At 38.6% G+C, this 20,991-nt stretch overlaps 1 protein-coding gene across 5 annotated transcripts in view; it reads left to right on the top strand.

Annotated features, from left to right (window-relative positions):
* Positions 1-7,840: 7,840 nt before the first annotated feature.
* The window catches only part of fgfr1a (fibroblast growth factor receptor 1a), a 28,601-nt gene continuing 15,450 nt past the window's right edge, over positions 7,841-20,991 (top strand). For 2 of the 5 annotated variants that reach the window (XM_023274126.3, XM_023274130.3), the window contains exons 1-3: positions 7,841-8,469; positions 12,743-12,923; positions 20,469-20,711. In XM_023274126.3, the coding sequence (XP_023129894.1) occupies positions 12,770-12,923; positions 20,469-20,711 (397 nt within the window). In that variant the 5' untranslated portion in view covers positions 7,841-8,469; positions 12,743-12,769. The remainder of the gene's footprint in view (positions 8,470-12,742; positions 12,924-20,468; positions 20,712-20,991) is intronic. The other 3 variants (XM_055011458.1, XM_023274131.3, XM_055011457.1) reach the window with 2 other exon arrangements.

Raw genomic sequence — 20,991 nt, forward strand, 5'->3', positions numbered from 1 at the left:
TACTAATACATGAATGTGACAGTAACATTAATCAAATCTCATATACACAGCAACATTTTCTCCAATACGACTGCTTTTCTTTTTTTATTTCAACATTTTTCTTGTAATACTTTTATTTTGTTAAAATACTCCTATGAACATTATGCATGTCAGTGTAGCGTTGCTGCTTTTACTGAGATAAAGAATCTGAATCTTTCAATATCTTCCACTACTGGTGAAGTAAAAAGAAGGAATGAAGAAAAAACAGATGAACTGAATTAGTCAGATTTATTTACACAAAGACCAGATCCTGCAGAGCCTCTTTTTTTTATACAAATCAGACCGGACAGACTCTAAATTGCCTTCATACTTCAAGAAAATGTTGGTTATGTAGAAGAGCAGAAGCAAATGAGTGCATTTAGAGGAGGCCAATCAGTCACAACTAAAGCGGTGGAGCTGGCACCTCATTCATTCAGAACTCCTCTACGATATTAAACCACAAAATACTCACAATGGCGGTGACAATACTCTCATTCAGCGTGAATGAGCAGGGAACGCAACACCGAGCTGCACGTGTAATTGAACAAGATGGTTATGCTGATGAACTAAGACTCATAGAGGCACGCCGCTCCTCTGTCAGCAGGTGCGCGGCACACACTGGCCCATTCATATGCGCATTCCTGTCTCTCTGCTCGCAGCCCAGCAGGTTCCTCCCGGCCACTCAGGACAGGGGCTGACACACACAAAGGGTCTTCAATCTGCCTCAGACAACAGCCAACATAAAGGCCCGGAAAGCAACAACAGCATTATGTCAAAGAGCTGGCTGGGGGTGGTGAGCAGAGCTTGGGGGGCCCTGTGTAGAACAGGGGCGCCGCTGATGGATGGATGAGGGCCGGACGCAGGCAGTGCAGTGGAAGGCCTCACTGAGGTTTTTGTGCATAAAGGAGGATATTTGTACTTGCCCGGTAACAATGGAATGCAAACACAAAAAGCGAGGATAATAAACCACCACTTTGGGGCAATGAAGAAGCTGCTAGGGAAATCATCATGCAAAGCGACGATATTGTTCACTCTGAGGATTGCATGACTGCGTGTTTGCTCTCATGCCAATGTGTGGCTTAGCCTGCCTTCAGTTTGCTTTTGCATAAGGTATTCCTGACTTTAACAGTGTCCGGCACATTTCCTTACGCTGAAAGGAAATGAGGAGTGATCAGAAATGCCCCACCTCACCTTGAAACAGACTGTGTTCAACCTGAGCTTTTGTCAGCTGTCAACCGACTCTAAAGCCTACATGGACCTGGCCCTATCTCACATAATGACTCATTTACATTATCTGTTCCTTTGAAAACAGGATCGCAGCATTTCCTCACAGGCAAAGAAAATAAAAATAACTGGACTGTGTAATTATTAATAAAAAAAATCATAAACTTTATGCCTTCATTTTATAGCCTTTCTGTTTAGTCTGGTTGGCAAGCTGCTTCAGCTACCACGGTATGTACACATCCCAGAGTCAGGTTAATGATTGATGAGCCTTTTTTCAAGGAAGCTCCACATAAGATGAGCTTTTATTCTCTCATGTGGAGTAGTGAACCATTATAGAAACAGTTTGTCTAAAAACAAGCATCTTTTATTACTCTGCAATTACCTTCTTTATTTTCTCTCATCTGTTTTGCACAAATTTTACCACCCTGAGCTGCCTCTGCTCAGACCGGAGTCCAGATTTCCAGAGGTTCTGACATCCCACTCGTCTCCTATCATGCGTGGAAAACAATAAACAACCGAATGAATTAACAATCACCATATGTTGTGAGTTCTGCCAGGACTTTCAAGTCCTGCGCAGAACAGTTTTTTTTTAAATATTATTAACAGCTTTGTGTACATCTCAAGGGAATTCTTCATCAGTGACACAAAAAGAAAAAGAAACATCTATAAAATATATGGTTCCAAACTGCTGTTGCATCAAAGATCTTCTCAGTCGTGTGTGGATACTTAAATCCTAAGATGTGGCTGATGGCGGCACATGCACCTCCAACTCTCACTGTTAGTGACTCTAATAAACATGCTCGGTTTTTCTCTGGTATGAATGCGGTTGTCAGACGCACACTCCGTCTGCTACATCGTCAGCTGCTCTGTTTGAAGTTGAAAGTTAATTTGGGCTCAAAGTGTGTTTGACAAAGAGACAGTTTAGAAATGTTAAAACTAAGAGTGTCTTGTTTGGCATCAAAGTTAGTCGCTGTTATTTACAGGAAGAGCTGACATTCTGGGAGATATATGTGTTTATTTCTTGCCAAGAGTTTAATTAGAAGATGGATGGTGGTGGAGGAAATATTCAAAACCTATACTTAAGATAAAATACCAATACAGCAAATTAAAAGTACTCCATTTGAAGTAAAAGTTAGGTATGAAAAGTCCTTAAAATTACTGGTTCAGTCTCACTGACACTGAAGAAGCTATTATACACGGCATTAAGAGATTATGAATAGTAAAGCATCAGTACTTCAAAATTTCAAGTACAATATTTAAACCGGAGTAAATATACTTAGTTACTGTCCACCACTGTTCAGAGGGGAAAGCTCTGTTTGGTGCGAACATTAATGCCAGTTTTATTTAATGTCATTTAATGAAGTAGTATTCCAGGCTTCCTCACATTGTGGTATAATTTTACATTTAGACTGATTTAAGCAGTAAACAGAGGTTTTTGAGCAAATGGATGAGACTAAAGACTTCTTAAAGGGCTGGTGAAGCTCTATCAGGTAAATAGGATGTCATCTGCATAGAGGTGAATGTTGTGGTGAAAATGTTTAGCTTGTGTACCTGTAATAGAAATGTTCTACTAAATGACAGCTGCAAGGGATTCAATGACAATAAAAAACAGTAATGGAAAGTGTGGACATGGTTGTTTTGTGCTTTGAGAGGTGGGATTATTAGTTCTAATGCAGTTGGTGAGTTGTAAAAATCCCCTATATCCAAATTTCTTGTTGGCTTTTTCTACATCTAATGATGTAATCGTGGAGTCAAAGTGGTTGGATGATGTGGTTGAATAGATGGTGCATATTGATGAATGAATGTCTGTCTTTAATGAATCCTGCTTTGTCTGAATGGATTCTGTTTCTAATCTGTTGGCTACTGCTAACTACTAATTATGTTTTTGGTCACAGTTGATAAGGCTTATAGATCTTGAAGTGAGCCTTCATACTTATAATACCGGCACAGAAGTGATATCAGTGTTCTCAGCCCATTCTACAAGAAAATTCATAAATCTAATTCCAAAATGTTGAATTTTTCTTGAAAAAAACCTAAAACATAACACTTATCCAATCTGCCACTACACTCCTGCACTGTAAAAAAGAATGGTTTTTAATGCTTATTAGCTGTGATGTTTTGGACAATTTACTGTTATTGTGTTTTAATAAATAACAGATAAGAACTTGTAAAATTACAGAAAAAATGTCATAATTTACATGTCAACCAGATAAGAAGCAAACCTAAACTGTAAATAACATCCTCACTAAAAAAATTGTGTTTTTATGAGGGGGAATTCATTACTTTACAACATTTGACCGTAAAATTACACTATTTTTCACTACATTTGAATCAGCCAAAAATATAGCTATTTCACAGATATTTGCTTATATTTGAAAAAAGAAAAATATATATTTATATATATTGACTATTGAAAAATGGTACATAATTTGAAAACATTTTAACATCAAGTCCCTGTGTTTTTTCTTACCAATGACAATTTGCTTATGTATATATATATATATATATATATATATATATATATATATATATATATATATATATATATATATATATATATATATATATATATATATATATATATATATATATATATATATATATATATATATATATATGTTTTTTACATTGTACAACAGTGTCATTATTGACAGTTTTTAAAAAGTAGTGCAGCTTTTTTGATTCCACATATTGTTCTTCTTTACGACCACCGTTTAGTTACAGATCCAGATGCATTATACTAGTAACTGCAGCCAAGGCTACTAAAAATTGCGAAGCTCACTTCTTTTTAATGTCATCTCCCAGATTTTTTCAAACTTTTCTAACCCAAATGATACTGAAGTCTAATAAATCGCCTCAACTGCTGCCCTTGAGGCAGTTCATCAGACTTCATGCAGATCCCCGTGGAGACACAAACCCTGCATACAACTGCTGCACATATGGATTAGTACTCCTCAAATCCTATGAACAGACTTTGATGTGTAAAATCAATCACAGAGTCTCCCTTTAAGAAAAGTTATTGAAACTGAAAATAGTGTAACAGGACTTTAATACATACAGCTAAAAACTGCAGATTGCTGTAAAGCGTATCTAAATACTCTCCTTTAACTGAGTGACTGAGCATTGAAAAGACTCATAACATAAGATATGTGTGTTTTCCAGTTTGTCATTCTATATACAGTGTTGCTTATTTACATATACTAAAAAGTCATTGTTGTGATCTCTTCTTGTACTTTCAGTTCACTAACATTTGTATTGTAGGTGGAACCGCACCAATGAAGAAGTCACATCCTATAACAGGCTGCCAACATCCTCCTGTGTTTGCTGATAGTAGATCAATTTGGAGCCTGTGTTACAGTCAATATACCTGCAATCAGACAATGTTTGCTTTCTCAGAAGAGAACAGGCAGTAAAATTATGTAGCTTCTGGAAATGCAGAGCAGAAGTATTTTCATATGAGGCTGTTTGTCTGGATATAGGACACTCCAGTGCTGACCGGAAAAGCAGACTTTGGTTGTCAAATAAAGCCCAGCTAATAAGAAAGTCACGGTATTTTAGAAATGTTCTTAACCCCACGCAAGGTTAACGTTGCATGGAAGATAAAAGGCCAACACATGTTGAAACACAGCAATTTCCTTTGCCATCTCTCACTTTAATCTAACTAAGAAGCTGGGCTTCATGTGTCTCTGCAGCTTCAGTCGTCAATCATTTGTCAGTCGTGACATGAAATCAAAGACCATATGAGCTCCTCAGATATGAACTATGTGTTTGATCAGGCACAGCAAAACTTTGTATTTGTGCTGAGCAGGCAGACACATTAGAAATTCTAATGCTCTTTGAAATTCTGCCAAAGCATATGATCCATATGCTGGCACAGTAAAGCTGTTTTATAGGCAGCCTTGAACAAGAAGTTGATGAAAGTGTTTAGTTTCTGTCAATGAATTAGTATTCAAGTCCATATATTCGGTCACAAAACATCTCTACTCTGGTTAACGTTTGTCTGTCAGTGATTCTGACTGAACTGGTTCGTAAAACTTCAACAGAAGTAACCTGGCTGCCTTAAAAAGTTCAGTTAATTCAATACAATGCTTAGTTGAGACAACTTTAATTATTACGCTTGTACAACCCCATATTACAGATCAGTTCAACAAACTACTGAGTGTTATTACAACTACAGATATGAATAGAAGCTTGTCAGTTTTATTCTCCATTCTATGTTGCTTCAATTAGGAATTAGGATTGTACAACCTGAAATTTCCTTGTTGGTATGACAAAAAAAGGACTTGTTGATTCAACTTCAAATATGAGTTGATGGAAGTATCTATGCAAACAACTAAAAGCTCCTAACTTGCCTAATATAACTCTAGATTTTAAGGAACTGATGTTGGAAATTATTTTAAGTTGCATGTTTATTTTTACAGTATGGCAGATGGTTGAGCAGAGGTGTCAAATATGCGGCCCGTGGGCCAAAACCAGCCCTCCAGAGGGTCCAGTCTGGCCCCTGGGACGGTTTTGTAAAGAGTGAAATGTACAGAGAAGACTAATTAACTGCAGATTGTAAATTATTAAAACTATAAATTTAAAATAATTTCTAGACAAGTTGTTTTGATCATAAAGTAAAATACTACATTGCTCATTGTTCTTTAGTGGCTTTGTGTCTCATTTTTGTAATATTTTGTCTTGTTTTTGTTGTTTTTTTGTCTTTTTTGTCTGACTTTCGTTGTTTGTCTCATGTTTTTGTCATTTCTGTTTACTTTTTGTCTTATTTTTCTCATTTTGTGTTCCGCTTCATTCATTGATTTGTGTATGGTTTTGTGTTTTTCTGTCTCGCTTGTGTCGTTTGTGTAATTTTTTGGGCTCGTTTTTGTCATTTGTCCATTTTTTGGCACTTTGTAACATTTTTGCCTAATTTTTTTTTGATCTCTTCTGTTTTGTTTTGTGTCATTTGTCTCATTCTTTGGTCATTTTGTTCTGGTTGTTGTCATTTTGTGTCTCATTTTTGTAATATTCTGTCTTGTTTTTTGTTGTTTTTTGTCTTTTGTTATGTTTTGTGCCTTTTTGTAGACGCTGTGATCTGGAAGTTGTAATGTGCAAATGAGAAACTGAAGCTTATTATTGCTGAAACTGAATTCATTTTTCTGAAGAAACTTCAGGTTGTTCATAATGTTTTGTTCATTAAATGTGGACTTTTTAAGAACATACTTTTTTGCACGAAAACTAAGGAAAAATTTACAGTTGTCATGATTTATGGGTTAATATGCTGTAATTTAACTGGTCACTGGAGATCATTCTGGGCTGAATGTGGCCCTTGAATTAAAATGAGTTTGACACCCCTGTGTTAGAGGATAATTTTAAAATGTGTTTGGTAGTGCTGATGTGTCTAATGAATGTTTTTTTTGCAGGCCTAGTGTCTTTTGTTGTGACCAGGACGGTGTTTGTGGTGACTTTGTCCTGTTTGTGTCCACTGTGGTGGTTAAAATGTAACCTAGGAGGACTGTAACTATCTATAGTAAGAGCACCAGACTACGTGTGGTGAATGTCTCGGGTCGCAGGATGCATAGAGCGGCGTGGAGAGTCGGCGGACTCAGCTGGAGAGAGGAGCTGTGGATGGCAGGGGGAGCAGTCCCGCGTCAAGCTGGAGAGGAACAGACCGAGTTTAGGCGATTGGACCTTCAAAATAAAACACGCACTCTCTATACTGTTAAAAACTTTCATTCATACATTTTGTCTGCACATTTACATGTATCAATCTTTATATTGTTCTTTATCTTATCACTTATATTATCTACATCTTATTTGTGCATTCTGTTAATACTGCATCATAAAGTATACACCCACAGTGCATATACTATATACAATAGACATTTTGGATTTATTTTTATTTACATATCTTGCATACTTACATGCAGAGTATATATTGTACATGTCTTAGCACATTCATACACTCCTTCAAGCACTTTTACTGCATCTCCTGCACTTCTGGTTAGAAGATAAACTGCATTTTCAGTACTTGTACCCTGTGGTACACAATGAAGCGTAACCGAGTCTAATCTAATGAAGTGAAACATCTATTTTTTTATTATCTACATCAATGGAAAAACACTAAAGAGCAATAAATAAACTCCTGCGTTAACTGAAATAAAAAATGAGACAAAAAATGTGCTTTTGTGATCGTTTAAAACTCACAGAGAAAAAAACAATTTTTCTATTTTTATCAACCACCATTTCCGTCTTCCCTTTAATATATTATAAAAATATTTCTCCTTTAATCTTGTCTAGTGTTTTATATCTAAAAAATGTTTATTGTTTACAGGTGCATCAATTAAGTGCTAAAGCATACAAATGCAAATAAATAAAAAAAATACAAAAATATATGAATATAGAATGTCGTGCTAAAAATAAATGGGGGAACTAATCACTACTCTAGACAACAATAATATTTTTATTTCAGTTCAGTAGAGTTACACAGCCAGTTTGTGCTCCCTGATATGATGTAGATATACAAGTTATTCTCGTTCCTGTGTTGTGTATTACAGCAGCAGACAGGAAGTGGTGTGTGTGCTCAGTGGTTTTCTTGACGGTGGTCCGGAGGATGCGCACTCTGAGATTTCAGGGGGAAGGTTTGTAGCTGCTCGGACTCTCGTTGTTTAACAGCATTTCTCCGCCAGGAATGGTGAAAAAATACTTTCTAGGATTGACTTTAAGTGGTTCTCTTTGGTGAAAAACAGAGCTCTGAACGACATTTCATTTTCGGACATTTTGTTAGAGCGAGTTGAACAACTTTAGGACTCAGTTTTCGGACGCGAGGAGACAAAAATTTCATCGCCAAGTGAAGCGTTTTTGGGATAAAGGGACTCTGCCGCAAACTGGCGCAGAGGCTGCACTCACGTACTAACTTCGGACCTGTTTAGCTAGGTAGGATTAAAAAACAAGCTGGGAGGTTAAAGTGAAAACTTAACGTTTTCAACTCTGTTTAAGAAGTTATTTTCTCCCTTCTGTTGGTTTTTCGGGCTTTTCTGAGGGGGGACGAAACACTCTTTTTCTCGTGTCGCGCAAGTTCGGCTAAAATATGCGCAAACCTGTTAGCTAAACGTGGACAGCTTCGTTAACGGGACGCCGAAGTCTGGATTTAACTGTTTTCGACAAGTTTTCCTGCATCCAGTCTTGAGCTCGGGAGTCTTCCTTATCTGACCGACACTGGCTGATCCACAGCTCCCCGCCAGTAAGGTGAGCTTTTTATTCCTCCTCTGTGATTTAGCTTCATCTGGTTGTTAGCTGCTGTTTGCCCTGATCTCATGCTGTCGAGGAGCAAAAACAAGAACATTTACCAACTGTGGTTTCCAAAGTGGGTAGCAGCTATTTAGTGACATTCAGCCTTTAGGAAATACTTCTCTGCTGTGCATCAGTTAAATGGGAAAACCCTCTTTTCGTACACATGTTGCTTTCTCTCCTGGTTTATTGTTTAGTAGCTCCCCAGTCTAATCTGTGTTTGGGAATAAAACGGCAAGCATAAGGTTTAAAATGTTTCCTGGAGCTCGTATCAGGTACCTTTTAGTGAGATTAGATAATTTAATTTCTTAAAAACTGCACATGATGCCCTTCAACCAGTGGCTTTACTGAACTTGTTCATTTAATATTTGCATTAATCCCATCAGTCTGCTATAAATGCTCATTTCTCTGACCCATTTAGGTCACAGGCTCTAACATCCAACCCAGCAAAGTTCACTGCACAACATTTTCTCTTTCTTTCTTTCTTTCTCTTTAAATCATGGGGTATATTAATTATTGAGAAATGCTGTGATGCCACATCTAAAAATTCTCTGCGGACGGCCATCATTACTACATCTGTCATGGTCTGGAAGGGCCCAGCCTAATGTTATGTAAAGCTCTAAAATGTTATGTTACAGAGGCAGAGGGAGAAGATGGATGGTTTAGGAAAGCAGCATGTCCGCAGGGAGTTCACCAGAGGAAAAAAGTTTTTTCCTGAACCATATAATGGGAAGTGAGGAATACTTCTGTCCTTTAATTTACCAAAGCTGCTCCTCTGTATTTTATCTTAATCTGTTAAGAAATGTAGTGTGGAAATAAGGGTTTCCTTGACACCAGTAGACAAGTTTTGTAATGTAGTTGTTTTCTAGGGGTTTAGGGAAAAAATGCAGGATGTTATAGGCTGATTCTAAACATATTCTTTGCAGGTTTTTTGACAGAATAATGTAAACACACATGCTGAGAAGTGGCGGAGAGGGATTAAGTGTGGAACCAAATGGCAGCGTGTCAGATGGCTTGACATTAATTGTCTTTACATTTGAGTGTAATCTGGTGTCACCTGATCTGCTGGCGGAGGCACGCTGATGGTGAGCCACCAATTCAGATTGTGTGGCTGCAAAGAAGAAAAAAAACAACAAGTGTGTGTTTTTGTGAAAACAGTAGCCTTAGGGAATGGTCTGATGCTCTTCTGTCCACTGAACTGCAGCCATGAGCAGACTGGCCTGTTGCTGGCTGGAAGTGCAGACTGGACTGGGAAGGGGGGGACTACAGAATTTGGGAGCTGAGGAATTTTATGCATGGGTGGCAGTGAACAGTAATTATGGTGCAGGCCGTGTTATGGGTTCGGCCTGTAACCTTTGTCTTTGTATAATGAGGGAAGCTAAATGTGTCTTGCATGTTCTAATGTGTTTAGTCGATCCCCTTTTAGTTTGGCCAACTTTCCGGAGAATGCTTTAATTTCTTAAAAGCATAGAAAAATACTGGGAATACTTCTTTCTACTGCAGAAAAATGTACAGTGAAGATGTTTTATCTAGGATATTTATTTCCTGAGTTGTCAATGTTTATAAGCTAAGGATTGTTCTGTAATTTATAGGATTTTTGCCAGAAAATGTACTAAAAGTAAAAAGACAGTTGAGCACTAAAAGGAGTAACGTCAAAATGTAATTATGGGCGGGTGAAGCTTGACTTTTAAAAAACATATTGCAAAGCAAATCGCAATATCCATCTGAAAAATTGCAATTAGATATTTTTCCCTGATCGCTCAGCTCTAGTGTAGACTTTCCTTTTAGGCCTCACACAATCCAAATAAAGCTGGATATAAATAAGAAGCATTTTATACACTTTTATCCTACCTGGCCCAGTGGAAGAGTTTTAAATGCTCAATGGAAACAGTGCAGGACTAAAGTATGTGAGAGCTCCCTGGGATGAGACGTGTGTGTAATTTTTTTTCCTTTAATCCTTTGTGTCATTACTGTAAATCAGAGTGTGTCTTCTCAAATTTTATATATTGTTTTTAAAAAGGAGGAAAACAAAGAAAGATGTGTTTTTGTCCATCTGAGACTTCATTAAATACACAAAGAAATGAGTCTTGATTTATCAATGTAAGTAGAAAAATAACTAAATATTTGAGCTTGATGTATTACATATATTTGACGTTCATATTTTTGATACCAGTACATCGCCTGCTATATGTATTTTAAAATACCTAATGTATTATTTCTACCCTCTTTAAGATTCCTCAGATTTGGTGTGAGCAAGTGCTGAATCTCAATATTGTGAGTCACAATAATAGTGGGGAGGGTTATTTTAGCTTTTCATTTCCACTGAAAAAAATGCATATATTTAAAAATCATTCTGTGATTTTTTTTTCCTGCAGTTTGCACCAAACAAGCATGTTCCCCGTTGTCAGGAGAATCTGATTTGTAGACTCGGGCATCTCTAGAATGCTTTTTAATTGTCAATTTACACACATAATGTACAACGAAATTAAAGAATCTCTGGCACAGTGTTTCATTTGCATTGATCTGTTGCTACAGATTTGACATTTTTATCAAAAAAAAAATTGCAGTTCCTGTGACTCGGTCATTGCACTGAGCTATTTTGCTATTTCCGTAGTGTTTGAATTTATTGTTCAGGCCTAGTTTGAGTTTTGCAAAATAAAAAAAAAAACTGGAGCGTTATATTTTGCTGTTGATTAATGAGCTAAAAAAAATGGCAGGTAGGTACATCACTTTGACATTACAGTATTTACAATATTAGCTAAAAATAACAGATTTTGGTTACATGAGTCAGCCTCAGTTAGCTCCCACATTCACTAGGAGCATGCCCTGGATGTGGATAGTAAGACCTAAAGTATGTTTTACTCGTGCTCCCAGGGGAGTGGATGATGACAAAATGTCCCGTCATACTCTGAAGAAGCTACTTCCTCCGCTTTCAAATATTCACGGTTGTTGTAGTGACGAGGGCCCAGGGAACGTGTTCGGCTGCTCTTTGCGGTTCCTTCTGTCTGGCAGCAGAAGCACTTTGTTGGAGGCTTCCCAAACACTGACTCACAGCTTACAGAGCAGAGATGACCAAGCTTCTTTATCCCCCTTGGACCCCCCTGACCCAGCTCAGCTGCTGGAACACTAGACCATTCTTGGAAAGTGAAGTTGAATTGGTTTTGAGGGGAACACAATGACTGTTTCAGTGAGGAACACTCGTACAAGCGATTACCTCCTAAAGGAAACCACAGCTGCATCTGTGCAGAACAGTATGTGAAAATGTTAACCAAGCTGGGCTTTCTTTGACCGATGTGAGCCTGTTGTTGTTTTACAGAATGGACTTTGATATTATGGATCAATTTGTAAATGAATTGATTTTTAAAGGCTTCCATGATTAGCCTGTGATATCAGGTATGAATTTCTTTGACACTTGTTGACAACTCATAGGAGCAAATGGTTGCAGGGGGGTCAATTTGGGTTTGGGAACCAAAACCAACTGTTAGGTGATAGATCTCTCAGCGTGGAAATGATGGCCTGGCAGTCTCTCTCCTCAAGGGTGTCACATAACGGCCTGTAGTTTTTTTTTTTGTCTCTAACAGATTCTTTAAGGGGGGTTCTGGGCAAGTGCTAATCTCTGTGGCCAGATGCTGCAGAGGTGATGATTCAAGCAGATGTGCATGTGAGGGTCACCCACTCCCCATTTTGGAGGGTACTGCATGAACAGAAAAAATAAGACTTGATGTGACAGTGACAGAGTATGATGGCAGTGTGAAATAGTTCAATAGTTACTTTGAAGTTTTGGAAACAAAACAATTCATTCCTAAGAACTGAGCAGGACATATCCGCTATTTGTTTGTTTAAGCTATCACAGTGGGCCCGGTGCTCTGCATTTTCTTATCAGTGTTTTGTACAAACAGCCTGAATACTTAGGTACCTACCTTGAACCTTGTAGACATACAGAATATGTTCTTCTTTTTGGTGGGTAAAGAATTTCCTTGTCAACAAAAATACTGATTGCAATCAGTAAAAACTGTCTTTATTACAGAGAGTTTATTTCACCAATTAGTTTCAGTTTTCGGCCCAGTTTAAGTTTTGCAGATCAAAGTGTGGTTTAGTCAAAGCAAATGTTTCTTTCTATCTAAAAAGATTATATCCTGAATTGATTCTGACTTATGTTTTCCTTGTTGATAACTGACTTGTAAAGGAATGAAGCTTGCTGATCTGTTTTTGTTGTTTACATGTTTTGTAGTTGTGCCCTGTGAATGACCCGCTGCTGATGCCCCAAAGATCTGAATGGAGTTCCAGTCGCAGAAAAGCCAACAGTTGTAGCTCCCTCAGCAGGATGCTGATGAGGCCAAGTAAACTTCTGTTTCTGGTTTTATTCGCCCAAGTTTTAAGGACCCAGTGCCGGCCTGCCAGCACAGATGAAGGTAAGATGGCTTGATAACTTAAAGCTACTAAGACTCCATTTGTAGAGTGCTTTTTTTAACCCCAGTTCTGGTTGCAGTATTATGAAATATCATATAACTGTTTGAACTTATAAACGTATTAGGTCTGACTTATCTTGACTCTTTGCCTTGAGAAACAGTCCATTGATAAGCAAAGCTTTGTTCTGTGTACAGGAATGTAATCCTAACACACTCCAGACTTTGGTGAAGTCTGTCTTTGTAGCGTCAGTCCTCCCTCACCACCCCCATTTGCCTGAGTCTGAAGTTGTTTGAGTGCACTTTAGTGCGTCAGATGTGGCACAACTGTGTTTCTGACTTTCAATTACACCTTCTCTTTTTTCCTGGCTAATTAAACTAATTCATACTCCTGAACTTGTTAGAAATGGATTTACAACAAATATTTTTGACAGAACCGAGTGTATTGTCATTTTCTTGTTTTTAAACTGGACAACGTTATCAGACTTTCTGTAAAGAATTTATCCCGGTCTGGCTGTAACACAAGTTCAGTTCTGAAAAGAGGAAAGAGGCACTGAAATCAAATCCTTAAAAATGTGTTTCTTGGATACAGTCCAGCAGTGTAATAGCTGCCTGGATTTGTGGGTAGATGGGTTTGGATGTTTACACTCAGCAGTCGGAAGTGGAAAGCAGCAAAAGAATATGATAAAGCCAAGCATTATAATTGAAGTAATTAAGCAAGAGGGTCTCTCTTGGGCTTTAAACCCTAAAATAAACTTGATGCGACTGTGTTGAAGCCAACAGTGGGACAGGGAGGAGTAAATGACTCCCATCTGTAGCCCAAGGGCAGCTACCTAGCAGTCCCTGCTTCTCTCCTCCTTTGTAATGAAAAGGTATTTGTTGTCACTGAGAGAGGAGTTAACTGCCAGGGAACTATAAATTAGCCTGTTTTTGAAAAAAAGAAAAGAAGATGCAACTTTAAACCCTTCCTTATCCTCAAGGATAGGCTTTCTGAGGAGAATGTTTGTCTTCTAAGGTGAGCCATAAATTTCCACCTGGGTGGGGGAAGTCTGATGCATTTACACTCCACCCAGTTCTTGATCACCAAATGGCCAGGTACTATCTATGCGCCTCCGTGCTTTTCCTCCAGCTCCCCCACCGACTTTTGCTTGGGAATGCTTCACTTTCCCCCCGCTTCCCTGCTGGGTGACGGATGGCTTCAGCTGTCGACAAACAATCACAGCAGAGGCATTTGGTTGCATTCCTTTTGTCTTGGGTGGAGAAACAAAATAGTTATATGGAAATGGTCTTGTTTTATGCAAGCCTCATTGTTTGTCTTGGTTTTTTTTTTCTTGCATGTTGTTCACATAAGAAAAGAATATTCTGTGAACAAATTAAGTTCATTGTTTTTCTTCATGGGCAGCCATTCAAATAATTAAATCCCCTTAAACTTTTCTGCAGTGAGATCATTCAGAGAAACTCCACTGTGTTTTTGGCTGAACATCATCTTAATCTCTGTATATTTTTTTCTAACAGTGAAATGTCAAGAAGTTATTTATATGTTATTCTTGGTGGATTTCTTTGCTTCGATGCCCTGCTGTCAGTCACGGTGGAGGAGCTGCTGACCCTTCAATGGAGGGCTCTTAAAATCTGGAGCTGCCACAGTTCTGAGAAAGACTTTCCAGACAGAAATGGAGGCCCAGAGGAGCATAGTCCTGCTGACTCGAGAGTAGGAGTAAATTGTTGTTATTGTGTGAACACAAGTTGCGTTGCATTAGTCTTTTCAGGTCTTCTGTAGAGACCTCGGTCTACAGTTAAACTCCTGAACAGCATGAAAAGGTTTATTTGTCTTGTGTTTCTTATTTATATTCAGCCACTCTTTAGCTAGTGAACAATAAAAAAATCAACATTTGATAAGAAATAAGACAGACGGAGAACAAAGCATTATTTAATGGTTTGGATGTCGTCAATGAAATGAGCATGAATACAGCTGTGTTGTTATTGGACTATACTGACACTTAAAAAGTGTTATCATGAAAACAGCATCAGTCTATTACTAGCTTCCTTCTGGTTTCTGTGGTCACTATGTTTTTGTTGAAGACAAACACCATATAATTTATTTTCTGTTTCTGCAGTCAGAACTGAACAAAGATAAAATATTTATTTAATAGCAGCCTATAAATGTTGCATGCCTATGGTGATAAAATCATTATTTTATCTTTTCAGCTTATCCTGAAAAAAATCGCATCACATAATCACATTTAAAGTGGTATGTGGAATTATTGGGCAACTAAATTACAGAAGTATTTTTTCCAAATTAATTTTTAGAGTTAGTGTAACAAATAAGTAACACAAAATGATCAATAAATAACATTGTTGACCTTTCAAAAGTATTCAGTGGTTAATACAGTAACCAACCTTTTCAAGAACTACCCTAAACCTTCCATCTGTGGAGTCTGTCAGTTTCTCCATGTGTTGATGATCAACATTGGCTGAAACAGCACCTGTAGCCTCCCAAATGCTGTTCAGAAAGGTGTGATGTTCTCCTTTTGTGTAAATCTCATCTTTTCTAAAAGGCTCAGAAGTTCTGAATCCGATTTAATCAGGTGTGGAAATGGACCAGGTCTTTATTATGAGGCCTGGTTAGTCGAGCATTGGAGTTGTTGGATGCATCTGATAGAGCGTTGTCCTGAGTCCTTACTGTATCACTGGTTGAAGAAAGCGTCTACAAGAAACGGGCAGTGGCCTCAGGAGTTGATTTTCAGTCCATCTTCAACCAGAGAAGAACCAACCCGCACCTGTACCCCTCATGCACCTTGCCAGACTGACTCAAAGTCACTTTCATTTTATCTGTCCCAAAATCTTATAGAAAATCTCTCATGGTCTGATGTTGACGCTCCAGTTTGTGAATCTTATTTGCTGGGGATTGTGCTTCAGTCTTGTTTACCTTGTCTTGGCTCTGAGCACTTGACACTTGGTACTTGTGGACACTCCAGGTAGGTTGCAGTTAAGGAATATGGTGATACTGCAGGACAATGACTTCCTGACGGCTTCACGCTTAATTTTTATTCAGTGTTTTACAGTTAATTTTAGCTTTTTCGCCTACAAGGGCTTCTCTGAAACCTCGATCATTTGTTACTAAATATCTGATTGTTCTGTGGTCGCAATTCAATAATTTAGCCATTTCAAGAGTATCGTGTCTTTTTAAACGACAATTTACAATTTTTGACATTGCAGTGTCAGTTCAATTAGTTTTTTCGTCGAAGTTACTTAAGGTAATGAAACTGCCTAATAATCACGCACACCTTAATTAAAGGTAATAATCACTTTAGGGCACACTAGAAATAGTGCAGTGCAGAGTTGAAATAATGCTTTATTAGTGCATCTTGTACACAGTTAGAAATAGTAAGTAGGATTTCAGTTTATACTCAAAGAGCAAAAACAATTGGACAATGGTAAAAATCATGATAGAGTTTCCAGTAAAGTCAGGGGATCAGTACCTTGTTCAGCAAGTTTATTCCACATACCAAAGACAAAAGGCAGTGACATGACGTTTACAGTTCTCGCTGTCCCTAATAATTGATGCAAAGGATGAATACAACAAAACAGCCCGGAAGGCCAGTGATGCATGTATTGTTTGAGTGTAATGGGCTTCTCATGTATTTAGCGACATGTCTCTGCAAGCCATTTTTATTGGAATTTCTCAAACTATGTAAACCTTTGACCGAGGCAGATCCACAGTATACGAAACGGGGATAAAAACAACATTCATGTAGTTCTTAAAGAGTTCCTGCTTTTATTGTGTTTGTGCGTTAAAAACATAGTGTAAAAGTAGCTGAACTCATCTGAATAACACTGGAACAACTTTGCTGCGTGCAGCAGCCCTTGTAGCTCCCAAGTGTTAATCTATGCTGATTGTCAGTGGCTCATTTAAGAATGAAAAGCTCCTCCACTGGAGTGCTTTAAGGAGGGACACTTGCTCTGTGAAATTTTGGGGCTTGCTAATGGGCATTGTCCTATTCTTTTTCTTCCTGCCAGCGCTGCCCTTTGTCTGTTATCAGTCCTCTCTGCACGTCACCCACCCCTTCACTCTGGTGTGGTCAAATCAGGAAACTTGCCATAGCCATTTTTCTCTGTGTGCCACTGCAGAGTCTCGACTACCCTGACTTTCCTGCATTCAACCATCACTCCAGTGAGGGCAGGAAATCCCAGAAGTCATTCACGCGGCATATTGCTTCCTATGGTGTAGTCAGAGAAAGTTCCATAGACTGGCGCCAACCCTTCCTTTTAGTTGGTCTTGCATTTACAGACTAGTGAGCTTTTCCTATTTGTTTTTAAAACCTCTCGCTTTATTCTTGTCCTCCAAAATTCCTTTCATGATTTATGTAATTAGGCTGATTATAAATGATGTCAATCAATTTTTCCAGATGGTTGAAAAAAGTCACGAGAGACCATTCCAGGTGGGTTGCTTTCTGAAACTGTGGGCCTCAGTCCATTTTAATCCAATCATAGTTGCAGGAAGCTTAACTGAGATGAAACATCCTCAGATTCAAAGGAAGTGTGAAAACTTGGCACTGACCTCCCCGTGAAGAGCTGAAAATAAATTTACTGCAAGTGATATAACTGTGTAGCTATTTTTTAGGATGACATTTATACACCGACTTTGCCAGAAAGATGTTGGCTGTAACTTTTTTTAGAGAATGATTGGGTTGCTTTGGCTGCATTGTGTTAAATCTTACTCCAGTTTTAAGAAGGTTGTCACAAAAGCACAAATGGTCTTGTCTGTGGTCTAGAATAAAGCAACTAGTGCAGTTTACAGCCTTTATGGGTGTTTTATGATGTCTGGAGTGAGATTAACAGCTGTGATGTTGACAGTCTTATCAGTGGCATCCCTATTTAGAGGGCAGGGACAAAAAGATACTGGGCAGCCTCCACACGCAGCACAAAGACCTTGTTCTAAGGCTGTGCCCAGGTTAGATAGCTGTAGGCCGTCACTAACAGCATGTCCCCATTTACCTAGTGAAATTTGTACATGCGTCTTTTTCTCGGTTTTAAAAACAGCATTTTTGTTACACCAAAGTGATCCCAAGAGTGTGTAAGTCTGAAAACACTGGCCGTGTGTTTAAGTGTGTACAGGGACAACAGAGCCCTTGAAGGTAGCAGCTGTGTGCCATAGTGTCAGTAAAGTTAAAAAAAACTTTTTGTTGCCTCTAGCTTACATGGCAGCATTCATTTTAACAGCCAGTATAGCTGAATACACAGTAGAACTGTTGGCAATAACAAGAATTTATGTGGATTCTGTCATGATGTTGAGATTAGAAAAGCTGTGATTTAACACTGCAGCATCTTTGGAATGACAGCTGACAAACATGTAACGTTTATGGGCCGCAGTTGATCACTGTTTGTTACATTTTAATTTGTGTGAAAAGCAGAAAAGTATAGAAATAACAATAAGTATTGTGAATTTGGCTGCGTTAGAAACAACACCGATGGATGAAGTGAGCAGGAAGACACTGAGCGGAGGTGTAATGGACGGGACACTCAGCACTCTCTGTGATTGTAGGACACAGGAAAGGTTTGTGTGGCATAAGATACTGTCAGCAAGATGCATTATATGACACAGGTGCTATTAAAGACATGTATTTGTTGGTTTTATTGGATAATGTCCCAACAATGAAATAACTTGGTCAGCTGATCTGTGAGTCCAGTTCCTCATCAGATGTATGTTGTCATGTAACCTTGTTGTGTGCTTAGTGAAAACGGGGCAAATCATAGGAGGGATCGTTATTTTCATGTCATTGTGTCACTATAGACAAAACTCTCTACAAAAAAGCATGTAAACAATAATATGAAGGCAAATGGTTCTCACATGAAAACTTCATTTATAAATTTAGATTTCTTTACGTAGACGTGGTCTAAATGCCACTTCTGCTTTCCCCCATTTGGTTTTGTTTTTGAGGAGAAAGTTGATCCTACCCCCTGGCCCCTTTTCCTGCTGGGATTAAGGGCCTGTCAGACATATGTGATCCAGGAAATACCTTTACTAGGCCCAAGTGGGGTCACCATAGCAACTGGCACTAGAACCTGCCACTGCAGGCCCTGTCTCGCTCGCTCCTGTGCACATGCTCACTAGCGTGCTCTCCCTGCTCCCTCTTCCCCTTTATTGTTTGGAGTCCTTTGTTGTGATGGTGGGAGGGATTAGTCAGGTTTGCTGATGTTGTCCTGAAGTCCTTCTGTATAGATGTGCTTCCTGTTGTGATCAAAACGAAACGCTTTTCTAAAAACACAGTGTGCTTTGAGACTTGCTCAGAATAATTCATCTTGAGGTAGTGTTCACCATTTGATATTTGATTATCTTAAACAGTTTGTTTTTGTGCTGAGGAGCTACATAGGAAATTGGGGGCAGAAAAACAAGTGAAAGTAGTCAGACGTTGCATTATAGTTCCGCCTCAGAGGGCTGTGAAGGTGCTGCCTGGCAGAAACAACAGCACTATGTCAATTAGAAGCACAGTGATTAATCAATTAATGAAATAGTTGATATAAAACTACAGCCATTTTGATAATCATTTAAGTAGCTTTTAAAGAAAAAAAAAACAGACAATGTGTGTCCATCATTTACAGGAGTGTTACTTCTGTTCTTTGCATGTTTTATATCATGAGTTTCTGTATGTTTTGAATTGCTGGTTGAACTATTAATACTTGAATATCACCTTGGGCTTTCAGGAAATTCACAGATTTCGCCGTTTTGTGTCAGTTTATGAAATAATAATTATCAAGAAAATCATGAGCAGAAGCAATTATTTAATGCTGAGAATAATCATTAATTGCATTGCTTATGTCCACAAAATTAGGATGCTAATTTACTTAATCAGAACTGTGTACCTTGTGTACCTTTTGGCATCAAAGTGTCACCCTAAAGCAAGAATGTCCAGCAAGTTGGCCAGTGACAATCTTTACCTTTTGTAACTGGACAAACAACACCACAGTGATGGACAACGTGTCAGTGTAATCAGGTTACTCCCTCCCCCTTGCCGACTATGTAGTCATTTAGAACAGGGGGGCTCAGGTGTCTTTCTTCGTAACACCTCCCCTCTCCTCATCCCTCTAATTGAATTTCACCTTCCTCTCCCAAGTAGCTTCTTGCCTGCCCGACGATGGGGCCTTAACTAATTTGGGATGCGATTTAATTTGGAGGAGAGGTCAGGCAGGTGGGAGGAAATCGAGGAATGACTTTTCTCATGTCTTTAAGACTCCGTTTTGTGATCGAAGTACTTTTTACATGTGTTTACAGATACAGTCCTGTTCTATGTGAGACCACTATGAACATTTTAGGCCCATCAGTGCAGATTTTTTTTATTTTAAGATATGGTAATTTGTTTTTCAGTTGAAATAAACCTAGTGGTTATCTTATTGTGAAGAACTTGCAGTGTATTTCCTAGTGTACACCAAATATACAAACTCTTTCATGTGTTCATGGAGTCTTATTTATGTGTTTGTAAGTGTTTAATGCTTCCGAGTGGTAAATAGTCCATTTGAGCCTTTAAGTAAAACCATGTTGTGCTTCTTTTGTAGTCTCTGTGGAAACGCAGGCAGAGCTGTTCACCCTCTATCTTGGGGATCATCTGGATCTGAGTTGCTCTGCCAAGGACTCCCCCCATGCTGTCAACTGGACCAAAGACCATGTGGCTGTAGTGGATGGAGAACACACACGCATCCGCAGTGGCCAGCTGGAGATCGAGGCTGTGGAGCTGACGGACTCTGGTCTGTACGCCTGCACCACCTTTGGCAACCACAGCGTCTTCTTCAATGTCACAGGTAAAGTCCTAGAAGCAGTGAAGATACAGCCTTTGTAGCTAATTTGTATTTGCACAGTTTGAGTCAATAAGAACATCGTTAGCAGATTTTTTTGTGTCGACTAATTAAAGAGGCATTATAGAGATTTGAGCCCTTCTTCACTGTCTCTTGTGTAGCGGTTTGCTTTTTGAGTCTGTCGAGCTCAGAGGAGACACAGAGCAACACAGCCGGGTTTAGTTCACAATGAACAGCAGATATTACTGTCCCAATATTAAATCTGCATATGTGAACTCTATGTTTG

Source organism: Amphiprion ocellaris, chromosome 6 (assembly GCF_022539595.1).
Source record: "Amphiprion ocellaris isolate individual 3 ecotype Okinawa chromosome 6, ASM2253959v1, whole genome shotgun sequence".
Classification (NCBI taxonomy): domain Eukaryota; kingdom Metazoa; phylum Chordata; class Actinopteri; family Pomacentridae; genus Amphiprion; species Amphiprion ocellaris.